The sequence below is a fragment of the Colias philodice genome, chromosome 12, assembly GCF_061535455.1.
Source record: "Colias philodice isolate Cphi_HAF_F1 chromosome 12, ilColPhil1 Martin Lab GWU primary, whole genome shotgun sequence".
Lineage (NCBI taxonomy): Eukaryota > Metazoa > Arthropoda > Insecta > Lepidoptera > Pieridae > Colias > Colias philodice.
The window spans coordinates 769914-794225 of NC_143097.1; the positions used below are offsets into that span (position 1 = coordinate 769914).

Below are 24312 nucleotides of genomic sequence, written 5' to 3' on the forward strand. Positions count from 1 at the left end.
TATTTACAAATTTACAGTCCACTAATATGTTATTTATAGTTGTTGTATAAATTTATTTGAATGTTATTAGATGAGTTCATGTTGATTTTACTACTGTATAAAAACTATTGTTTTTGGCCGCCGGTATGTTCAAGCGTATTTTACAATACATTGAATTTTTGTTGTGTATTAAGAGATATGATTACTTTAAATCTAGTATGAAATAAACAGTCAAAGTGAATACACGTATTTTTTCTTCAATATCCCTCTGCTGAGCTAATTTGAACCTTAATACATTAAACAGTTGGAGTGGTTATTTTGGCAATAATTTAGCTTTAATATTTACAAACAATGCAAAAGCAGACACAATGAGTTTATTTATTTAGTTATTTAGAACGAACTATTTGGCATGTAAGCCCGAATTCCTTAGTTTTATAGTTCGTATATTTGTAATTATTGTTTACTGTATAATGTCGTCTTGGTATTTAAGGTCAAAACTTTGCTTTAGTTAATTAGTAAGATTGGTACACTGATGGTTTAATGTATATCTTTGTTAATAACAAAACATAAAAACATAGAAACATCTAAAGAAAGAAAGAATTTTACACCTTAACCGCTGAACTGAATTAAATGAATTTTGATGTACAAGCTGTAAGCTGTTAACCTCGGTGAAGCAAGAAACCTATAACTTATAACATCTTGGAAAGTTTTTGTTCTAATAAATATAATTTCAATACAGTTACATATTTTTGTACGTTTAAACAGTTACACACTGAGTTCCTCGCATACCATTATCTTCCGTTCATTTCCCTGAGCATGGAAAAATATTTCGTTCGAGAAACCGTACTCATCAATTAATTACACTAATAACTTTTTTAGACCACGTCCATATTCGTTTTACCCACCATGTTACGTCAATACTGGTATGTGACGTCACTGAGCAACTATCCTAATTGGTAATGATGCAAAAAGTGCACAAAGCTGAGCTTTTAAGCTGCGAACTGATAACAAGATTTACTATGCATTTTTCTATTAGAAAATAGCTGCCCCGGCTTCGCCCGTGGTACATGTTTACGTTTTCTCTCCATAAGAAACATGTACTTCAAGGATTATAATAAAAAAAAAAATTAAACTAAATCGGTTCAGCCGTTCTCGAGTTTTGTGCTTAGCAATACATTTTGCGATTCATTTGTATTATATAGACATATTAGGTATATGTTTTGTTTAGAAGATATTTTTTTAAATAAAATAAAGTTTATTTGACTCAAAAATATGTTTATAAGATATTTTATCTTTTGCTAGATAAAAATTAAGAGAGTAAATTTGCATGTTTCCATAATTAAATATATGCTGATGTATCGCTAGTTTATTTGCTAGAGTATTTTTCAGTTTGTGTTGTTTTTAATTAGCTTATTTAATGATGAAATTTTTCACGGAAGAATATAAAAAATTAAAGTGGTCAAAATTTATTTTTATTGAGTCTCCAAGAAAATATATTTGATACGTAATATTTGATTGGTTAAACCATGGAAGTATTAAAATGTTAAAAATGTAATATTTTGTATGAGTTCAAAAGCTCTACTGTAGTACGCTAACGAATTCCTTGGTTAATCTAATTTAAAGTTATTAAATTATACAACAAAAATAATAAATAATTATTTATCTTGTTACTTAGTATGACCAAGGCCTAACAAACAGGAATTTTAATACTTTAACTAGGAATTTATTGGACGTTATCTGATTATTCTGAATAGATAAATTGATTTCTTGTCGTTGTAATTAATCATGCTTGTGTTGATATTTCTTTGAGATTTTATGTAATGTATAGAATAGATTCGAATATAAGTATGTAATTGGATTAAAAATTCTTAGTTTTAAAATTTTTACATAATTTTTTTTCATTGACATTACTTTGTAGTTTGTATGTGTTAATATTACAAGTATTAGTAACTTTTCAACTGCTATGTTTTAAATGACACTGTATTAGGATGATATAATTAAAAAAATGCAAATTTGTTCAGAAAAGATTCATCAAAGAGGATTGTAGAGTCGTAGAGTCAAGCAAATATATTTTTATTAAAGTAATTCAAATGTGTGAAAATAACTTTAAGGCTAAATATACAGGGTGTCCCACTGTTGGTATACTAAGCTCAAAGAAGGTTATAGTTTGGCATACGCTGAGTACGTAAAAAATACTTATAAAATTCCAGACGCATTTTTTTTCAAATAGATGTATTTTTAAAACTCTATGTTGTACACCCATTCCAAGCTCCCCGCCCAACTTTGCCATCAGCACGTGAGCTATCGTTTAAGATTATGTTTTCATAGACAAAATGCTCATATTAGAGAAACGGTTTAAGCCGGCTGCGCTAAGCTAGAGAAGAAAACATGAATTTTCAGGAAAAATTTAGCAAAATTTTTTTGACGTTATTTTGTTGTTTAAGTATTTTTTACGTGATCAGTGTATGCAAAACTATAAGTCCCTTCGCGCTTAGTATACCAATAGTGGGACACCCTGTATATGACTAAGCAATTTATAAAATATATGAATATACATAAATGTATCATATACCCATTCATGCATAAAATAACACATATAACATAATTATTTGATATATTAAAAAATCTTATTAAAAATATCTGCTGCAGTGGGAATCAAACCTCCAACCATTTCAGAACCATAAACCGACGAGCCAAATAAAAGTATAACCAATTATGAAAGTGGTTCATACGAAGTTTTTATTTCGCAACAATATCGACTGACTTACAGAATAGGCCGCACGTAGATGGACACGTAGGCGTCGGCAAGTAATTGTCGGCTAAACGGAGTCGGCGTTTTTGCGACGCATTCAACGCCTTAAATGAACACGTTTGTGAAGAGTAGATGGATTCAGAGAGTTTTCATGGGAAAAGATGTACAATATCTAAGTATAGGCTGATTTACGCTGAACCGTGTCGCGACCAGGCCGTGCCCAATCCGTGCCTCTGTCAGGGCTCGATCAAACATTATGGTGTACTGTTTGTATGAAGTTATTCATGCCTGACGTTGAAATATTTATGGCTCTTGATTGGTTGTCTTATGTTAGATATCTTTAACAGTTACATAAGGATAAGATGCATTAAAATTTTCAGTCTCTTGAGCTTGAAAAAGAAGTAAAATTATGATGAATCTCACATGGTCTCATAATTTCAGTCCTCGTGATTAAGTATTGCATATTATCTTTCATTTCCCGGCACTACTTTCCTCATTTATATCATAATAACAAGACATTAATGTACCAAACCTTAATAAAATATATGAAATACATGTTTGTAGTAGAAAGTTCGACTGGTCACCTAATAACTAATTAACGGGAATACGAAATACTACTTTTTGGTTTCATATTCGCATACTTGATTAATATTTTTTTATCAATAAATAAATCTGTCTCTATGTTTCATTACTCTGTGCATATCCATAGTCCATAGCAGGAACAGTCAGGATTAGCAGCTAGTCAGTTTTTGCGTCAATCTGTCGTGGACATGTCGGGCCTTTATAGATGTATTACTTGCTCATACTGGGAACCAACTATGTGTACAGAGTACTTTCTTTTTGCACAATTATTATAATATTTAATGGATTGTTAAATTGTCATGATACCATCTTGGTTGTTTTTATTGGTGAGGGAAATGTTAACAATGTGTATCGTGTTTTCCTTTTTTATTACATACTCAGTATAAAATATAAAATATAAACTTCCATGCCTACACATATAAAATATAAATTGCATGCCTACAATATTTTTCAAAGGCAACCAAAAGATACATCAGAGACACGGAATTTGCAAAAGTTTCTGGTAATTTTTATAAAAAAGCAACATATGTTTCCATAAAATATATTAATCTTGGTAAGATTTCGAAAGCAAAAAAAAGCCCAGAATATTAATTAATATGTAACCGATTAATTGTATAACAAATATATACAAAGGAAAAACATATTGAAATGAATTGAAAAGGATCCAAGGGTCATCTTTTAAGTTGAAATGAAAAGGTCAAGAATCAAGATGTTTAATAAGAAAGTGGTTCAAAGGTTTGCGTTGAAATAAAACTTAATTAAATTATCTCTTTACCTGTATGTATGTAATTTTGTAGAAATCGTTTGACTTGAAACGAATTGGAACAATTTAGTAATTGAGACTTATATTTCTAATATATTTTCCATTAGCTTACCGCCCCCGGCTTTGCCCGCTTTGTCCAAAACTTAATAAATAATATACCTTCCTCTTGAATTTCACTATCTATAGAAAAAAACCGCATCAAAATCCGTTGCGTAGTTTTAAAGATTTAAGCCTACAAAGGGACATAGGGACAGAGAAAGCGACTTTGTTTTTTAATATGTAGTGATTTCACAAGATTGTACTTTTATAGAGTACGTAAAGCTAAAAATATATATTCCAATGATATATTACTTATTACTTTGTAGCAAATAATCCAGTTTCAAGAAATCTCTTTCGAACAAATATGTTATTATCTTATTTACATATTTATTTTTATATTATGAAGTTTGCTGAATGATGTTCGCATTTTCATTTTTCCCCGAAAATACAATATAAATATAAACTCTAGCTACAAATAACAACATAATGAAACAACTTTACATCCAATACAATTCCGGAATATCCAACCGAATTCTGTATAGGTAACAAATAAATGAGTTGATTCCGTTTGATTAATTCGATAAAATGAACTCGATTTTGTAAATGTTTCAAAGGTAATGACTATAGTCTGTCCACTATAAGAATTGCTTTTTGACAGCTCGACGGGTGATACCAGAAGTGATGTTCAAAAGATTATCGATTGTGATACCATTTCAATTATAAAGTCAAAATATTATCATAAATCGAATCAGGTACGTAAATAATAATTACAACGTAAACGTACTAATAAGATATGTAATAATAAGACCACATATCTATGCATTGTATGTTAAAACTAAACTAAACTAATATTTTATTATTTATTGGTTTCTATCTTACAATTTGGTTGTCTTTACTTTTAAATTATATAACATAATAGAAGAGTTTTTCTGTATCGGATATATTTTACAGAGTATTTCTATCGATTATTTTAATCTATCGACCCATCATTGAATAATTCTGTGTAGGCATCACTAAGTGGGCGGGACCTGTCCATGAAGTACGATAATTATTTGTATGACATTTTAACATAGACAATACAATTATACATAGGCGTGAAGCTGTCAAAAAGCAAATAATATAATGGACAGAGTATAAATTGGTTGATTGATGGAATGGCGTCAACTTCGATTAGGGAAATGTATTTACTGAGAAATCTATGCATTTCGTTTATTAAATATATAATAGACGTAATAGATAGGAGATAATAGATAGGAGGATAAAACGTAATAGATAGGAGCTCTATTTCTAAAAAAAAAATCGTCATTGCCAACGTTGATTACATTGTAGTAAATTGAATAAACATCACTACATAGTATAAAACAAAGTCTCTCAAAGTCTCTCTCTGTCCCTATTACCCTACGTCCCTTTGTATGCTTAAATCTTTAAAACTACACAACGGATTTTGATGCGGTTTTTTTAATAGGTTTTTTTTATAGTGATTCAAGAGGAAGGTTTTAGTATAGTTTATTAGGTTTTAGACAAAGCGGGCGAAGCCGCGGGCGGTAAGCTAGTTTAAAATAAAACACATTGATTTGCTATCAAATACCATTTATTTCTTAGAAAAGTTATACATAAGGCATTCACTTAAATAAAAAAAAAACTTAAATAGGGCAAGCAAACCAGTAAATACCTATAATAAACATATTCATACATAGTTCTATCTCAATGCTGAAGACTTGACTGAAGAAGAAAACTACTATGTACGAAATCTTAATCAGATCTGTACTGAAATAATTCTGAACATAAAACTATTACATATATATATTGGCTCGACATTGAATCTACATTGAAGCTTTTTTTTCATTAAAAAGCAGAATAAGTAGAGATAGAATGCTCAGACAATTTATTCTTGCTAACTTTTGACTCTACATTAGGTAACTCACTGGTTGAACAGAATGTACCACAAAAAGCCTATATTTTGAAGTTAATATTATGCTATTTAGTTACAATTAGGTTAGCAGTGATTAAGGTCTCATAGGTATATTGCAGACACCTTAGACACGTGTCTACTTTTTGTTCTCGAATAAGTAAATCGACGCCCACTTAATTAATGAAGATTCACTCGGCTATCACTTCATATCACGACCACTCGAGTGTGCGACGTCAAGCCCACCTTAACCTTAACATATTGAGCTCTCATTAGGATAGGCTTCTGAATATTAATGACCTGAAACTGGTATAAAATCGCGAAAATTTCTACCAACATCACACTTTCCATCGGTGCTTTGGAAGTAGAACAATGAAGCTTCAAATCATTCTCCTGTCTCTTGCAGCGCTGGCGGCCGCTGAACAAAATGTTTACTGCGGGCGGCGGCTGGCGATGGCGTTGGCCATGATGTGTGACTATGAAGGTGTTGAGGAGAAGCGAGGAGACAGCGCGTGGGCGTGGCTGCACAGGACACGCATAGGTTCTGGTCTAGGGCCCTGGCTGGAGCAACAGATGAGCCCCAATTCAGTGGAGTCCGCGCCGTGGTTGCCCCCCCACAGGGCCCGCGCCGTCAGCCGCGGTAAGCGCCAGATCGTCATGGAGTGCTGTATGAAGCCCTGCTCAGAAAACGAACTGTTAAGTTACTGTTAATGTATCAGTGTTGAATCGATGTGTTATATGGTATATTGTTATGTTTGAATAAATGATGTTGTTGAATTTTACTGTTGGTTTTTTTATTACTCTATCTCTTATATATAAAATTCTCGTGTCACAATGTTAGTCTGCATAATCCTCCGAAACGGGTGGACCGATTCTCATGAAATTTTCTGTGCATATCGGGTAAGTCTGAGAATCGGCCAACATCTATTTTTCATACATACCACGGGCGAAGCCGGGGCGGACCGCTAGTATTTTTATAAAATTTTATGTAGGGTAGGTATTTTTATTTACGTTTTAAAACATGTGTTGAGTAATGTACTAATTACGTGTACTTTAATAGGTATATCGGATATATCTTTTTGTAAATTACAAATTTTATATCATAATTTATGTAATGTTATCAATTATAGTGCTTTTCTTAAACGCAACTAGAAAAATATCAGTAAAGGCGTATTGCAGTTTGTTACCCAACGTTATACGAGTTTGTATGTACCTTAAATTTTAATAAGATATATGTAAATAGCAGCAATAAAAAATAATAGAAAAAACCTTTATTCAGAGAACAAAACATGGTATTCAATACAATCGTATGAACCTATAAATAGCTTTTACAGTGAAAGCATTGGGATTTCTGCAGATTCAAAGGTTACCCTTCCAGTAAAAGCTAAGGGGTGTGGGGGGAGGGGGGGGTGTAAGGGGTGTCGATTGTTTCCTACATTTGCGTAATGAATGTCACATTTGTGTGTGTTTTTCTAATTTTGTTACGGTCATTGACCGAGGTTGTGTTTGTGGTAGAGTTTGTTGCGAAATGGGCAAAAAGGAGAGCAATGTTGAAATTTATTTGTTTAATTTATAGTAAGACTGCAATAATGAGAGGGTTCAAATTTGTGTAAATGAGGGATAAGCAAGGGATATGGCAAAAAATCTTTGTATTACCTACAGTAATGGTGACTATATTCATATTAAATATAGTGATTTAATTGCTAGATATTTTTTATAAATAGGATTAGTATCATACATTTTTAAATGGACAATTATTTGCCCGGGTACGTTTTTAATTATCATTATTTTTTGAGTTATTAAAATATTGGCTCTACCTTCTTAATTTCTGCTAATAAAAATCTAAAAAGCGATATACATTAATATTTTTCTATTATATTTATTCAAGCCTTTCAAACTTTATCATTATTTTTTCTTTTTATTACTATTGGCACAGACAGTCAATAAATATTTAAGTCACAAAATGTCTACAAAGTTGAATCTCATGTACATACAAATAAGTCTCGGATACATTATTAATATCGATATTGACATAGCCGGATAGCCAATTAGCCATGCCCGGGTATCTGTCCCTTGCCCCGGCTCGCCCGGGGCACCAGGGGACTCTAATTACGGGAATATCCAATGTTTTTGACACAAGCTTATGTTTGCCCCGGGGCAAGTTTGGGTATGACCGATAATCTGTGTGATTATAAATTCTTCGTCGATGTATGTACATGTAACTTTTAAAATAGTCTAAAATAAGTATATTTGAAATAATAAATTTGTATCTTAGTGCTGGGAAACAGATTTAAATTCATGCAAATTATTGAACTCTTAAATGTTTGTGAAGAGGGCATACTTAAATGTTATGAATTAGATTAACATTAACTTTTTTTACATAGACTTTTAAAAATATAATAATGAAGCTCATTTCAAGAAATTCAAAGACCGAATTTCTACTATGTCACATATTAAATTGTTTTAACTATCTACTATGTGTTAATAGTTTTTAATCAATATCTATCTTAACAAATTAATACACACAATTGTGCCCTTATACTAATAGTATAGGATTATTAGCACTAAAACTTATCCGGCAACTTCAAAGCTTTGTATTTAGTTATCAGAAACCAAGTACCTAAATCGTAAACACTGTATTGGAATTTCATTAATATCGACTAAGTAATTTCGAAGTTTAGTGAGAAATTAGAAATAAACCATTTGCATTACTAACTGTATAAATACGGTATAAACAAAGTATATTAAATAAAATATAATAAATATATAGAAACTAGCGGTCCGCCCCGGCTTCGCCCGTGGTACATATGAAAAATAGATGTTGGCCGATTCTCAGACTTACCCGATATGCACAGAAAATTTCATGAGAATCGGTCCACCCGTTTCGGAGGAGTATGCAGACTAACATTGTGACACGAGAATTTTATATATAAGAAGTAGTAGTGTATTTATACAGTAAAAATTATAAACGTGAAACGTATGTCTGTTCATAAACATACTAATTTGAAGATCGGCTTTACTTGAAAATGAGCTCCTAAACGAACGAGATGAAAATCAAGATAGTATAGAGAATGTCTATGCAACAGTAATATAGTAATCTATAATTTACGAATTTTCTAGAATAAGCTCATATAGACAATGTAGGTACCTATACCTTATGTTCAACTAGCTTTCCGCCCACGGCTTCACCCGCGTTTTAAAAGAAAATCCCGCATAGTTCCCGTTACTGTAGGATTTCCGGGATAAACCCCTATCCAAGTTACTCTCTATATGTGTGCTAAATTTCATTGTAATCGGTTCAGTATTTGCGTGAAAGCGTAACAAACATACATACATACGTTTGTGAGGATGGATATATGTGTGTACATATATCCATCCTCACAAACTTTCGCATTTATAATATTAGTAGGAAGGATAGGATAGGATAGGATACTTCATTTTCATTTATTAAAAAGTCCCGCAAATATACCTTTTTCTACTAAGCTTTAAAATCACTAATTAGTAATTACAATCTCTACAGGCATAGACACAAGATCATTACTCCCAGACACACTTCAGGCACACCACTGCGTAATTCATTTATAGTCTGTGCTTTTTGTCTGGGGTTGCCCTCTTTTGTGCTATTGGTAATACATCTGCGTGTATAATTGTTTGATTGTGTTTATAAATCAAAGAATAATAGCTGAATAGAAAATTTAATTTAGTTAGTCAGTTTTACAAGTATAGGAGGACGAACATAATTGTAAGGCTGTCAAGAATAATAAAATAAATAAATAAATTGAATATTTGTAGAAAACTTATTTTTAGGTTGGATAATGTATATTTTAATGATCACATTAAAAAATACTTATCATGTGTTAGGGTAGTATAAAACGAAATGGCTTTCATTGTAAATAGCGCATGATCTTATTTGAATCATTAATTTTATTTTCATTATTTTTAAATAGGTATCTAAAATTAATTCATCGTTGGTCAATACGTACGTGAAACAGCTGTATCTATATACATAGTTTGTTATTATGTTATTGATATGTTGATTTGTATCCATACAATCAGTTATTAATTATGTATGTTTTAATACGTTGTTAAATAAACAGTATAATGTAAATGAGTTTTAATCAGTCAGTTGAACAGTATTGTATATTAATTAATGGGATTTTGTATTATACAACTTAAAAATTTATCGTTTTGCGATAACTGAATTATACCTAAAAAAATAATTAGTATTGTTAGTATTTAAGGACTTGAGAAAATGTTTAATTGGATATTGATAATTTTAAGCTGAATGAATACAGATAACTTAAATGCACCTAGAGCTTATATTATAATAATGCAATAATAAATAACAAAATAAGTTTAAGATACGTTATAAAAGGCAAGGGTAATTGAGTTAAATTGCTCGTTAGTATACTGGCTTTATTTGTACAATCGTTTTAATTTTTACAATTGTAATTGCGATGAATATGTTTTAAATTAAATATTGCAATGAAACAATAGTCTGGCGACTCTACATTTTTATAACTCTCCTTTTTTATTAACACTGTAAGAGATATTGAAAGAAAGGAAGTAATAGATAAATACAGTAGTATAGATACTAGAATAAGGTTGAATATGATTTTAAAAGTTCCTTTCCCAAAGGCCTTAAAATTTTATGGCTCTCATTCTTCCACCTCATATACGAATCTATACGATTTGATGGCGAAAGTGTACGCTGTTTGATTGCAGCGCGTTGTTTTCAATTTAAACTTTTGTTATTGTTGCCGTATCTAATATCATCAATTCTCACTCACCGATAAAAAAGTTTCTCAAACAAAGTCGCGAGCGTACGGCGTAAGCTCGTAAGCTCCCGCCCCTCGGTTAGTCTGCCGGCGGCCTTCGACCGGCGCGCACGTGTTTCAGCCGCTTAGTTCCGCGAGTGAGTGTCAGTGAGTGAGCATGTTCGTCCGCGTCGTGGCTCTCCTCGCCACCGCGGCCCTGGCCTTATCAGCTGCACCCCCAGACCCTTGCTATGAAGACGGCCGACCGCGTCGCTGCATTCCAGATTTCGTGAATGCCGCTTTTGGAAATCCCGTCGTCGCTTCTTCCACCTGTGGAAAGAGAGGCCCCGAGCGCTTGTGCGATCCACCAGGAGACCAGAACCCAGAGAATGCTTGTCGAGTTTGTGATGCCGCTCGTTCGGATAGACGGCACCCTCCAGCTCATTTAACTGACTTAAACAACCCGCACGACGTGACTTGTTGGCGATCTGCTGCTCTACCACCGGCGTCTTACGATTCTCCACCAGATAACGTGTCTCTGACTCTGTCCTTGGGAAAGAAATATGAGCTTACGTATGTCAGTCTTCAGTTTTGTCCCAAAGCAGCAAGACCTGACTCTGTGGCCATATACAAGAGCGCCGATTACGGTATCACTTGGCAGCCCTTTCAATTCTACTCGAGCCAGTGTAGACGGGTATATGGGCGGCCAAATAAAGCGACAGTTACATCTGCAAATGAGCAGGAAGCTAGGTGTTCTGATTCGCATAGATTGGGGGAGAATTCTGGCGGAGCGAGATTAGCTTTCAGTACTTTGGAGGGGCGCCCGAGCGCGGCCAACTTCGACATATCGCCTGTGCTACAAGACTGGGTGACGGCCACCGATGTGCGAGTGGTCTTCAACAGATTGCACATGGTTAACGAAGGAGATGAGGTGGATAACAAGAAGCAGGCGGGTTCTGGCACGCAGCATTACGCGGTTTCGGATTTCGCAGTCGGTGGTCGTTGCAAATGCAATGGGCACGCATCTAGATGCATTCCGACAAAGGGTGAAGACGGTCAGACGATGCAGCTGGCCTGCGACTGCAAGCACAACACGGCTGGACGAGATTGCGAGAGATGCAAGCCGTTCCACTTCGACCGGCCCTGGGGACGCGCTACTGCAAGGGACGCCAATGAATGCAAAGGTTTGTTTTAATAGCCTATTTTATGATAGTTTGATAGATGTTAGTTTTATCAAGCAATTTGTTCAAATAATTCTAAAGTATATGTCTAAGGAATCCATATAAAATATAATATAAATATTAGAATAATGTGGTTAATACGGTATTCTCTACATAAAAATAATCTATACATCCCAATCTATAATTTATGAATGATCAAGAATTATACATAAAAACATGAGCTTGATAATATCAATTAAGAAATTATAATTTTATCTCATTACTTGTCGAATTAAATTTTATAGGGTCATAATTTTGTGTTTATCGATAGCTTAAATGAGATTGGAAGATATTAAATATTTGCGTTATCATTAAATAATAAATACACAGTGATTGTTGGAGCGGATGTTTTAATGATGGAAATAATGGGTTCTTAGTAGTGATGGCCGAAATCTTGTATCGATATATCGTATCGTTTTTATCGATACACGATAATATCCTATTGCACTTATCTGTGGACACGATAAATCTTATACAACAAAATGACTATTATGTGTATAGTGAATGGATATTGTCGTTCTAACAGCGACAAGGGATTTGAAAATACCGGCTTGCGTGTATTCTGAATATTGTTTAGATTTCATTTTGTTCAAAATATTAAATTCTCTATGTGGGCATACATACGTAAATTTATTTACTTACATTATTTTACTTGCCACTAATGTTTAAAATGAATATTTTTTTGATTTCTTCTATATTAGATAAAGCAAAAAAAAAACATTAAAGTAAATATGTTCATATTGTTTAAATTATAAGCAGTCTGTATCACATGAACATCTCTCTTCATCACAAAATTCATCAAAATCGATCCAATAGTTTAGTACATCTATCGACAAGGCTATACTATCGTATCACATGCCTATTCCCTCATAAAACCCACTATAATGGGTATAACAAAGACCTGTACTTAGGACTGTAGTTTGAATTAGCTTTTGGTTAAGTATAATTTAATAATGGTAGAATAAACAATTGGTATTTATGGCTATTAAATTGTATAGTGGGAGCGTAATTAGATTATTTAATACTAGTAACCCGCTTCGAACTTGCATGAGCTTTTTTCACTATTTTAAACAACAAAAAGTTTCGATTTTTTGTTCAAGTAAACTTTAACCAGTTTTCATGAATAGTAAGTTTAAACTACTACTGATCCCTTCAACGGAGAAGAATCGACAAGAAACTAGATGGTATCTTTACCATTACTTGCATATAATGTTTGTATGTAAAGCTCAATCCGTATAGATAATACCTAGTTAATACTTTATACATCAAAAAAGAAATACCTATGATAGTTGTAAGAGCCATTTATTGATATAATGCTATTTATAGCATAAGATTTATCTTATGGTTCAAAAATAATAATAAATCTCTATGATACTAGACTTTCCTACTAACTTATTACTATAATGTATTCGCTCCATCTATTATATAAATAAATTGTATAACAACATTCATATAGGTACTTACATACTCAACATTCAGCCTTTACTCGACGATTTACATATACATACTCGAAAATGTGCCAAATAAGAACCCAAAACAACATAACCTTTTGTCACAGTCGGCTAAAAACATTTACACCGTTTCCTTTACACCTTATATCTAACTTAATATCAAATGTTTAACTTAATATCAGCACTTCTTTTTAAGGTAACACCTACGGAGCATCCATTTTGGCGTGTTTGCACCCACACAAGATTTAATTAATATTGGCTTGTACTTGAACTGCGAGATTCGTAATGTGAAAGTTTCATCAATGTTGATTAAGCCGTTTTGGTAGCGGGGTACAAACTTGAACAAGTACATATTTACGAAATTAAAATTATGTTTATTTGCAAGAATGTAGTTATAAATATACGTATTGTTATTACAATGTTATAGAATAAATAATAATTAATAGATATATGTATATCCACTAATAATAATATCCACTATTTGGTGTACGTCAAGATGTTTCAGCAAATAAAGCGATCGGTTAAAGCACAGAATAATAACTTATAGTAGCTAGCTAGTTAAAGTAAATAATATATTAGGGGAGAGCGGGGATGAAAGTCACATTTTTATCTTTTTTTATGTAACTTCCAAAATACGTTGTTTAGGATTGATATTTGTATACCAAAAGATAGTGTAATTATTCTGTTACAAAATAAATAAACGTATTTTTGTGTAATATTATCAGTTGTAGAAATATTTTGTATTTTCACTCTAAAGAAAAATGTGACTTATAACCCCGGGTCAGGCATGGTTGTCACAATGCCTAGGGTAGGTAGTCACGTACTAAATAACAGGCAATTTATAAATAGAAAGTCACACTTTGGTCTTATAATTTTACGGAATAATTTTTAATTAAGAACTCTTAACCAAATGAAACCGTGTCTACGGTCTTTATTTCAGTCTGAATATTAATCAATCACAATTTTAGCAAACAATAATAATCGTGAGTCAATATAGAGTCATCAAGGACAGATGGACTTCCAGCAGGTTTGTTAGGGTGATTTTCCGGTGTTGATTGAAAATTTACGGCTAAAACAAACAACCTCAAAACGCAATTAAAGTCATCTCGCATACAGGGGGCTGGTTGATAGGTGACAACCAGCCCCCGAAAATTTGTGACAACGAGCCCCATAACACGTTTTATGAAAATAAAATTGAAAATAAATTCCGATCAATGAATATCTAAAAAACTATACTACGATATTATAAAACACATTTCATCATCATCAAATGAACTGAAAGATTATTACTGTAAAACAAGAACGTATAATTACGAGGTTCGACACAGCAGCACAAAAATTTACTTTTGCTGTGCGAAAACAATAAACACGTGTGAGGCCCTCACGGCAGATCGGAGCGGTCTGACGCGAAGTTGGGACAGCGTTTTCACTGTATCGCTCTTGCCACGCTGTTCAATAGACTTATTCGATAGTTCAGTTTTGTGTTAAGACCGCTGTGACAAACAACCCGTGAGACAACCAAACCCGGTCTCCCCTATAGTATTAAAAGGCACAATGAAAACTATCCAAAAGTACCCAATAGTTTTTTTTTTAAAGAAAGGCAAAAATGTATCGACGTTTGATAATTATGAAAATTTTAAATAAATAAAAATGTCACCAATAAACTCAATGAAAAATATCTACACCCAAGTTGTTAGTTTTTTCACCAGTCAATACCTAATATAACGCGATAGTCTCGACTTTACGCGTGCGATATGTATTTTGTAAAATTAAATTGTAAAACTGAAATGATTTAAAAAAGCAACTATGGAGTCTCTTGCCGGTTCTTCTCCTTAGATACTGCTTTCCGAATCGGTGGTAAATGTTAAAATATGTAATGACGTTTCAAAAGTGCTTCTAGAAGAAGTCTAATTGAATAAATAAATGTTTGAGTTTGAGTTTGAGATTTATACTCTCTAGAACTTTCCTTAAAATAGTAATAACGTAGTAATACCTTATCGAGAAAGTCAGTTAAAAATACAATTATCAAACATGACCCCAAACTTAATTGTATCACAAGATAAGTCTAATTTATTTTTTATCTCGACGAATTATAGTCAATAACAATGCGACTGCGCCCACGCTATGATTTGTGGCCCGGGTTTGTCTATTATCATAAATATATATCAACTTTTTAATTTTATGAATGTCCGAACGATTATGAGATATTTAACTATAGTAATGTATGTTCAATGGTTTATCAGTTTAGAATTTTTACTGTCATTTTACATGTATAAAATACCAAAAAAAGGGCTTACATTTAGTATGTTATTATTATTATTTAGAATGTTTTCTTAATATAGATAATACGTATTTATATAATAGGTAACAATATCTATTTGCAATATATAGATGTTACCTTTTTATTCTACCTAGCAAAGGAAACAAAATGAAGCCGGAACCTCAATCCATATCCATATCCAAATAAATTAATATATCAATATAACCTATTGTTCAATTTATGTAAAAATAAAAAGATTAACTAAGTCTATTTTACTGTCAATTAGCGTAGATACGTATGGTGTGAACTTAGTCTACTTTTTAAAACTAAACTGGAACTAAAATAAACCCAGAAGAACAAAAAAAGAAGAACGACAATACTTTTATTCATGCCCAATGCCCATTTGCCAAGATTCGTAATACCTATCTAATATCTAATATCTAATATATACATATTATAAAGGCGAAAGTTTGTAAGGATGTATGGATGTATGGATGTTTGTTACTCTTTCACGTAAAAACTACTGAACCGATTACAATGAAATTTAGCACACATATAGATGGTAACTTGGATTAACACATAGGATAGTTTTTATCCCGGAAATCCCACGGGAACGGGAACTATGCGGGTTTTCCTTTGCAAACGCGGGCGAAGCCGCGGGCGGAAATCTAGTACCAAATATTTCTAACTCTATAAAAACTTTTCAATTATGATTTTATTACACACCTATTTAATTTTTTAAACGCCTCGCCATCCACAGGCTCGTAATAAAAAAGAAATAATTGATCGACAACCTTTCGACTATAAAATAAATCTCATACGCGACCATAAAGCAGAGAGTTTTAACACTAAAAACTCGTAAACTGTGAATGGAGATCAAATCAGGCTTGATTTATTTGAAGGAATTACGAATGAAACTGGTTGTATTGTAAGAAGTAATGTAATTCATTTGGGAATGTAAAATTGCATTTTTTATGTTAGTGTCGTATAAATTGCGTTGTACTTTCTGTTAACGAGAAATAGCTTCGCTTAGTTTTGCACAGGATGTAAATGTCTGAGTGAAAAATGTCTGGGTAAAAAAAATGAATTAATGATGTTCATTCTCTATATGTAAAATATTTTTTCTCTCTGTAGAGCAAATAAATACCGTTTTATAATGGCGTTTTTCATGAATAGAAAAATTCTTGCTTATTTCGATATCAATACACTAATTCGATTACTTTATTATTGTGTATAAAAATATAATTTGATTATTGTATATAAAATAATTAAATTGATTATCGGTTTAAATATGTCATTTTTTTAGTATTCAATTTCAGTACCTATATTTTTATTTATTATTAATACAACCTATGTATTTTTATTATTAATTTCACATCTTAGTCATAGTGTACAAGAAAAGTACATTTTCTACCGAGTCTAAAAGTGAAATAGCGATGTGTCTAAAAACTCTATCATATAATTTTAAATCAATATCGTAAAGTTTCGCAATTCAACTTTTTTAGTTGCTAAAATTCGAATTAAATTCGCTGAGTCATCACAAGGAATTTACTTGAAAACTTAAATGCCTATAAATCCATCGGCTATCTTGTCTAGTGGTAGATAACCTTTGGTATATGCGAAAATAATGGATGCTTTTTAAAAAGGCTTTTAAATAAAACAAGTATACAAAGTATATCGTATTTATTTAAAACATTTCTAACATATATTTCCTCTTAATTAAAAAAAATGTCTCGGTCTGGTAGGATACAAGAGGCTGTTCACCTACTTGTCCCTAAAGAAAATCGATCAGTGAAACAGATGTATAATGCATCTGCCCCTTACCCCACTAGGGGACATGCGAATTCACTTAATTTTAATTTTCAATATCACATTATTTGTTAGACTACAGCCTGTGTACTTTTGTACAATTATAAATTGTGTGCTTTAACGTATATATACTCGTTCTATATAATACATTGTACGAAGCAACGACTCGGCTAATTTAAAAATTCCTAACACAGGATTTCAAGCGACTGATCAGCACAGAAGCCAAAACCTAGATTTAATTACACAGGGTATAGTTTTTCCCGCGTGCCACATGTTATCCGCCCCTGCTCCATTAAGAACTAACTGACAAAACATTGCTCTTTTATCTCTCTTTTTATGCCTTTGTCTTCGCAAATATCCGAAAACGTGACCACTCTTTCGGTAATATGAGTTTTCGATTACTTTTTCAATTCGACTTTGAGCTGTTTAACAATTTGTTGAAAAGCAAAAAGTTTTTTTTTTGTAAATTCTATCTTTAGTCTATGACTTCACTTGTGTGAGATAAAAAATTTGTTGTACTGTATCTATGGTTATCTAACTCCTAATAAAAGTTTAAGTCGAATATGTTCAGTACTTTGTGTGTAATAAGGAAGGAAAATAAAAAATCTTTCAAGTTCATCATAATAGGCATAGAATAAGAAGGTATAGAACAGATGACGTAAATTAGAAAAAAATAATAATTGCTAGAATATTACATGTTATTACATTTTTTAAAGGCCTGTTCGTTAAATTTAATGATACAAAGAAGTACGCTTTGACATTGAAAATTTAATACATATCGTCATATCAAGTTCGTGTTTATTTACTATAACGTTTGAACAGTTTAATTACATATTTTCTTGTATAATATATCATTTACTATGTACTCAAAAAAGGGCATTTAAGTAAGTTGAACTTACACTCAAGAATTATTGCACGCCTCATAAGCGAAGCGTTGAGGTGGGTACTACTGTCACTTCGCGCAAAACATCTGATTTTTCAAACTTAAAATGTCTTTATAGACTAGAGTAGATAATTTTTGAAACAAAAAAAAATCGCAGTCGGATGAAACCCATTAGTAAAGGAGGGGAATATGATAAAAATGTAAGGAAAAATAAATTACGGTCAATCCGAGTTCGGGAAGCGGGAGGGGGGAGCTTTAAAGAGAAAAAAATGGTTTCTCTCGATTTCCGACAAAACTACAAGTCCTATAGAAAAAAGTTCAATGGCAAAGTTGTAGGTAATTAAAAGTTCTACAACTTTTGTATTCACAATTTTTTCACATAACCTAAAAATTTAGGTGAAAAATTCAAAAAACCAAGTTTTTGGTCTTTTATTTCTATCTACTTCAAAATTTATTTTTTTTCTACGAAATTTGGTGGAAACTTACTTTATTATGTCCCAAATACACTGTAATTTATTTGATTGAAAATATTTATTTTTTCGCCTTATTTTGAATTAATACCAAAAAAACAACCTAATTTTCAATCGAAAAGTCACCCGTCAAAATATCAGCTTTTTTCAAAAACTTGGGGTGCCTTTTATTCATTGAAATCTCTACTTTCATATGGTGTAAAAAAAATAAACACCACCATAGTAAATGTTCTCAGGAAATGCATACAAACAGTCTGAAAATAAGCTTTTACTAAATCAGGTACACTTCTTGTTAACACGATAGCGACCGAAATACTTTACTAATCGAGTCTTTTTTTTTCTCTTACGCTTGAGTATGCTCAGGAATAGAACCCTTTCATTTTTCAGGGTCTGATTCGATGTGGTTTAATTGTTATTAAATAAACAAAAATAATAATTAATAAATATTTATTAAAAAAAAATTATGAGGCGTGCACTTTTGGATTTTCCAAATTTTAATAATCAGGTTGCTAAAAAATTAACAGGATATCTGGTTAGGTTATAAATTTAAATGAAACCAAAAACGAAACAACATCAAACGGCAGAGCACGTTGAGTGCCTGCTTTGATAAAGCCTAAAAAATGCTTATCTGCTGTTTTTTGACAATTAGTGCATTCCTCTGCGTTGTTGGTTACCATATTATTTTATTTTATTTCTTTCTATAAATAAAAATTGTACATTAATATAAAAATAATGTGGCTATTTATTATGACAGTGGGTGTAGGTATGATTGTATTCCAAGCTTCCGGATAAAGAGAGAAACATATTTTACTTATATTTTATATGATATATAATAAAATTTAAATGCATTTATATATAGAATTGATCCTTTAAATGCGTTATTATTTTTTCACCACACGATTCTGCTTCATGCATTAGGTAACTACATGGCTTTTTTTTCATTCATTTATTAACAAAATTTATTCTCTTTTCGACCTACCTATTTATACGACCTATTTATAGTTCTAGGGTTATACGTTTGTCCAACAATGAAATTTCATCGAACTCGATCCAGCCATTCTAGCTTGATTGACGAACAAACATCCTACCTGTCCATTTATCCTTTTCGTAATTAAATCAAGCAACAAACAACTGGGATCTCTATATACGGATTCATGGAAAATTCTGGAAGAAAATGCCGGTAAACATTAGTATTTAACGTTTTTAGCAAACTGTCCGTTTATTTGTCTAGGATGGTTCTTGATTGGGGTCCAGTGGACCCCTTTAATCTTGTTAAGTATTTGTCGGTTACTGATTCCTTCTACTGGGGTTCCTTTGCAAAATGTACTCGTAAATGTTTCGAATGCTATGTCCTACTAATAATAATATTATAAATGCAAAAGTTTGAGAGGATGGATGTATGTGTATGTATATATGTTTGTTACTCTTTCACGCAAATACTATTGAATCGATTACAATGAAATTTAGCACACATATAGAGGGTAACTTTGATTAACTCATTGGTTAACACAAGGTTTTATCCCGGAAATCCCACAGGAACGGGAACTGTGGGGTTTTCTTTGAAAACGCGGGCTAAGCCGCGGGCGGAAAGCTAGTATTATAATATTTCTCCTTGTGGCTTTCCTCGTTTGGTAACTATATAGATATATCTAGATCTTTTTTCATATCAGTGCTAAATCAAAGCACGTTTAGATAATCCATTTGTGATTGAGAGAGTAACAAACATCCATCAATAAATGATAATTTACAAGCTACTTCTTCATTATATATCGACACTTAGTCTATAACTATTCAGTTAACATCTATATTAATATGAATAATGTGCAATAAATTATCAAGATTTATGTTCCTTTTTACGCAAGAAGCAGTAAACCGTTTTGGATCATATTCATATTTAGTACCTAGATAGAGTATAGCTTACTTGTTACATAGATTATAGTAGTTTAATAAATAGAGTGTTTAATAGTCAAATCCCGAAACACAGTCTCTTCGCGGAAGGACTGCTTTATCTGAGGTTTGGCAAAAGCCATCGGGCAATCCTCAAAATACATTTGAATTTCACACTTTGACTGAAGTCAGCAGCAGTCTCGGGCGTAGGCGAACGCAGCATAGGCATCGCACGCGCACAAGACGCCTCGGCTAAACAAGGACTGACGAAAATTATTTAGTAAAAGGCCGAAATATTACATTTATTTGGGTTTTGACAAAGTCATTATGCCAAACCTGAGGTTTGACCAGTTCAACCTACGAGTGTATATAACGTGCATACGTTTTATACATGCATATGTACGCTAATTTTTATCAGCTACCATATGAGCAATGCCGTCGGCCAACGATAGTATTCACGCAAAACCGTCTATTTTAGACCAGTCTGCGTATTAAAATCTAAATTAGCCAGATTATTAATTAATTAAACACATTATTAATCCAATCCTTAAATTATAAAACGAAATGTTTGTTTACGCAAATATCCGTAATGGTTAAACATGTTAAATTATCAGCAGCAATAAACCTTGTCAGGAATAATTAACGATTTCTTCGTGTGAGGTTATCTGCTGCATTTATATGCCAAATGATTTATTTTATGGTAATTAAATAAAATCTCTGATTGCTTCCTTGGAGAGGAAGATGTTAAATGCGGATTCCTTTCTCGCAAATGCCAAAAAAAAAAATTATGAAAATTACAAAAAATATCGCATTTGCACATTTTCTATTATTTTGTTGTGGTAAAATTGTGCTACTATACATATTATAAAATGTAAATCAGAATAAAAAATATTAGGAACATACATCGATCGAAAATAAATCGACCGATCGATTAAATTGAAAGGACAGCATTCAATTAAATTTAATAAACGACAACTACTATGCCTGTGATTATTAAAAACATCTATTTAAAAACATTTATTACAACTATCTTCTGTTTATAAACTTAGTTAAGGGTAAGCTTTTGGAGAAGTATTAGGGTTGCCTCCTCCATTCTCACTTGAAGCGATGGTGGTCGGAGTCTCCGGGTAGTTTTGTAATATGACCATAGTTTTATAATATTATGACCATAGATAATAAAATAGGTACTATACAAGTCATTTGACATAATATAAGCTCTACTATTAAATATTCTGTGGTATAAGTGAATTACATTCAGTTTGGTATCGATAAAAAATTATGATTCAATTCCAAACAATTTTAACAACAAAGCAAACTATCGATAAAAAATTATGGTTTCATTAAATAATACCTGGAATGGAGTAATAAAATAACTCAAACAGAAGTTGAGTTTGAGTTTGAATACAATAGAGAAATGTCCTTTTGGTGGCAAAGTGGGCGGTCCAGTAATTATGAAATGTGTAGGCATAAGGGATGACAATTTTTTGGGGATATTTTGTATTTGTACCTTTCTAATGTCATTTGTGTTGTATTGAATAATGTTATGGGAGAAACCGGAAGGTGTACATAATTGTAATATCAAATGTTATTCCTGTTAGTATAAATCCGAATATTATCCTATTTTTATAACATTCTATTGACTGTTATGAGTAAAACAGTAAAACGAACCCGTCATATTTATTGAAAATGTAGTATAAATCCAAGCATATTATGTGTATGTGTAGAGAGGCTAAGATTTTAAACTAATTTTAAAAATGTATTAGTTCAGTGAGCCTGCTAGTATTAATGAATAATTATAATATGAAAGAAGTAAATGCATAATTATTATTCTAAAGTCTTTTTGTTTAATTGACATAATTTTAATAGAACACCTAGAGTTCCTTGCTGCGGTTCTTCCCTGTAGGTAGTAACTGCTTTTCGAATCGGTAGGAAATAAAAAAAATAAAATCATATAAGATTCTATATTTAGAATGTTTATCTCTCCAATAAAAATAAAAACAAATAAGGAAAAACAAAATAGCGCAAAGTTATAACTTTTTAGAAATTTGTTTATAATCAAATTTCTAAAAATATGATCATGAAGTTTTTAAAAGTTCTATAAGGACGTATAAAACATTGTATTATGACTTTAAAAGGGAGAGGAATTAAATTGTGAGGGCACTCAAAATAATTGAATCATCCTTCTTATTGACAGACAGACGGTTTCCATGTAAATGAAACCTTGGAACTTTGTTATTTATATAAGTTGTGAATGTTTTGACGAATTTGTTTTGCTTGTAGCGCTGGACAGAACATTCTGAATAGGCGACTCTTTTTGATATCTTATTGGTAATTACGAAATTATCAAGTAACTTTTAATATACTGACCGGTTGGCTTGGTTGGTAGTGGCACTGCCTTCCAAGCCAGAGGTCGTGGGTTCGATTCCCACCCAGGGCAAATATTTGTGTGATGAACATAGATGTTTGCTCTGTGTCTGGGTGTTAATTATATATATATAAGTAATTATTTACAATTATTTATGTATGTTTATCAGCCATCTGGTTTTGTCCTAAAAAAAAAATAATTTCTGATAATTATAGAGTACATTTTTCTTCTTTTAAATAATGTTCGATGGTGACACTTTCTATACCAGAGTTCAGACTGTGTGATTCAGATTACGTTCGAGAAGAAAAAATGTCATTAGAATTTTGTACAATACCAGCGCGGTGTGAGAATAACTACCCAATAACTACCGACCACAGAGCGACTATAGAGCACGCGTAGAATCAATTCAACAACATATTATTTATGGGGATCGAGATAGATGAAAAAGCTCTACATAAAACATTTCATCACAATCGACCCAATAATTCTGTATAACCTATATGTATAACCCACGAACAAACATATAAAATTATAACTGCATACAACAGGAAGTCGTTGATACTTCCCGTGTATTAATAACACGAATGACAGATATATAAGAAAAACGTTTTGTAAAAAAGACAAGCTTGATATTCAAGAAGTAGAGCAATATAAATACATATATGTTTATTTTTCATAACGACGGAAGCTATGGAATCATGTTTACACTTTTCAAACACGCACGAATGTTCATTTTATTATCTAAAAAACTATTAATTTCACTGAAACGAGACTGAAAATCGTTAGGTAGTGATAAATATCTATTGAAACCAAGTTGGTACCTACCTACGTACGAGTAAAAATATATACCTATTTGGATATAGAATTGAAAATCATATCGTCAATATGAACGATTCGTAGTAATATTACAGTTAATCGATAGCTTATCGTCTATCGTTTCATTCGCTTAAACTTCACGTAAGCTGCCGCGTGAGCTTTTCGTACAAACTTTACCTATTCACATAACGAAGTGATTTTCAAAATAAAGCCCATTCTAATCTTTAAATATGCAACTATATATTATGTGTAAAACTTTAACAAAATCAGTATAGTGGTACATCCGTGAAAGCGTAACAATTAGATAACACTAGTAACATTACACGCTGTATTCATAACAACCCCAAACAAAGCATTAAATACATTTATT

At 32.0% G+C, this 24312-nt stretch overlaps 2 protein-coding genes across 3 annotated transcripts in view; both read left to right on the forward strand.

The window, feature by feature from the left end:
• Window positions 1-6381: 6381 nt before the first annotated feature.
• On the forward strand, window positions 6382-6800 carry LOC149483737 (bombyxin A-1 homolog). The gene has a single exon (XM_089702004.1). The coding sequence runs from the start codon at window positions 6397-6399 to the stop codon at window positions 6733-6735; it is 339 nt and encodes a 112-aa protein (XP_089558130.1). The 5' UTR covers window positions 6382-6396; the 3' UTR covers window positions 6736-6800.
• Window positions 6801-10866: 4066 nt separating this feature from the next.
• LOC149483738 (netrin-1-like) overlaps window positions 10867-24312 on the forward strand; it is a 131276-nt gene continuing 117830 nt past the window's right edge. Inside the window, exon 1 of one of the 2 annotated variants that reach the window (XM_089701947.1) lies at window positions 10867-11965. In XM_089701947.1, coding sequence (XP_089558073.1) covers window positions 10960-11965 — 1006 coding nt within the window. In that variant the 5' untranslated portion in view covers window positions 10867-10959. The remainder of the gene's footprint in view (window positions 11966-24312) is intronic. The other variant, XM_089701946.1, reaches the window with a different exon arrangement.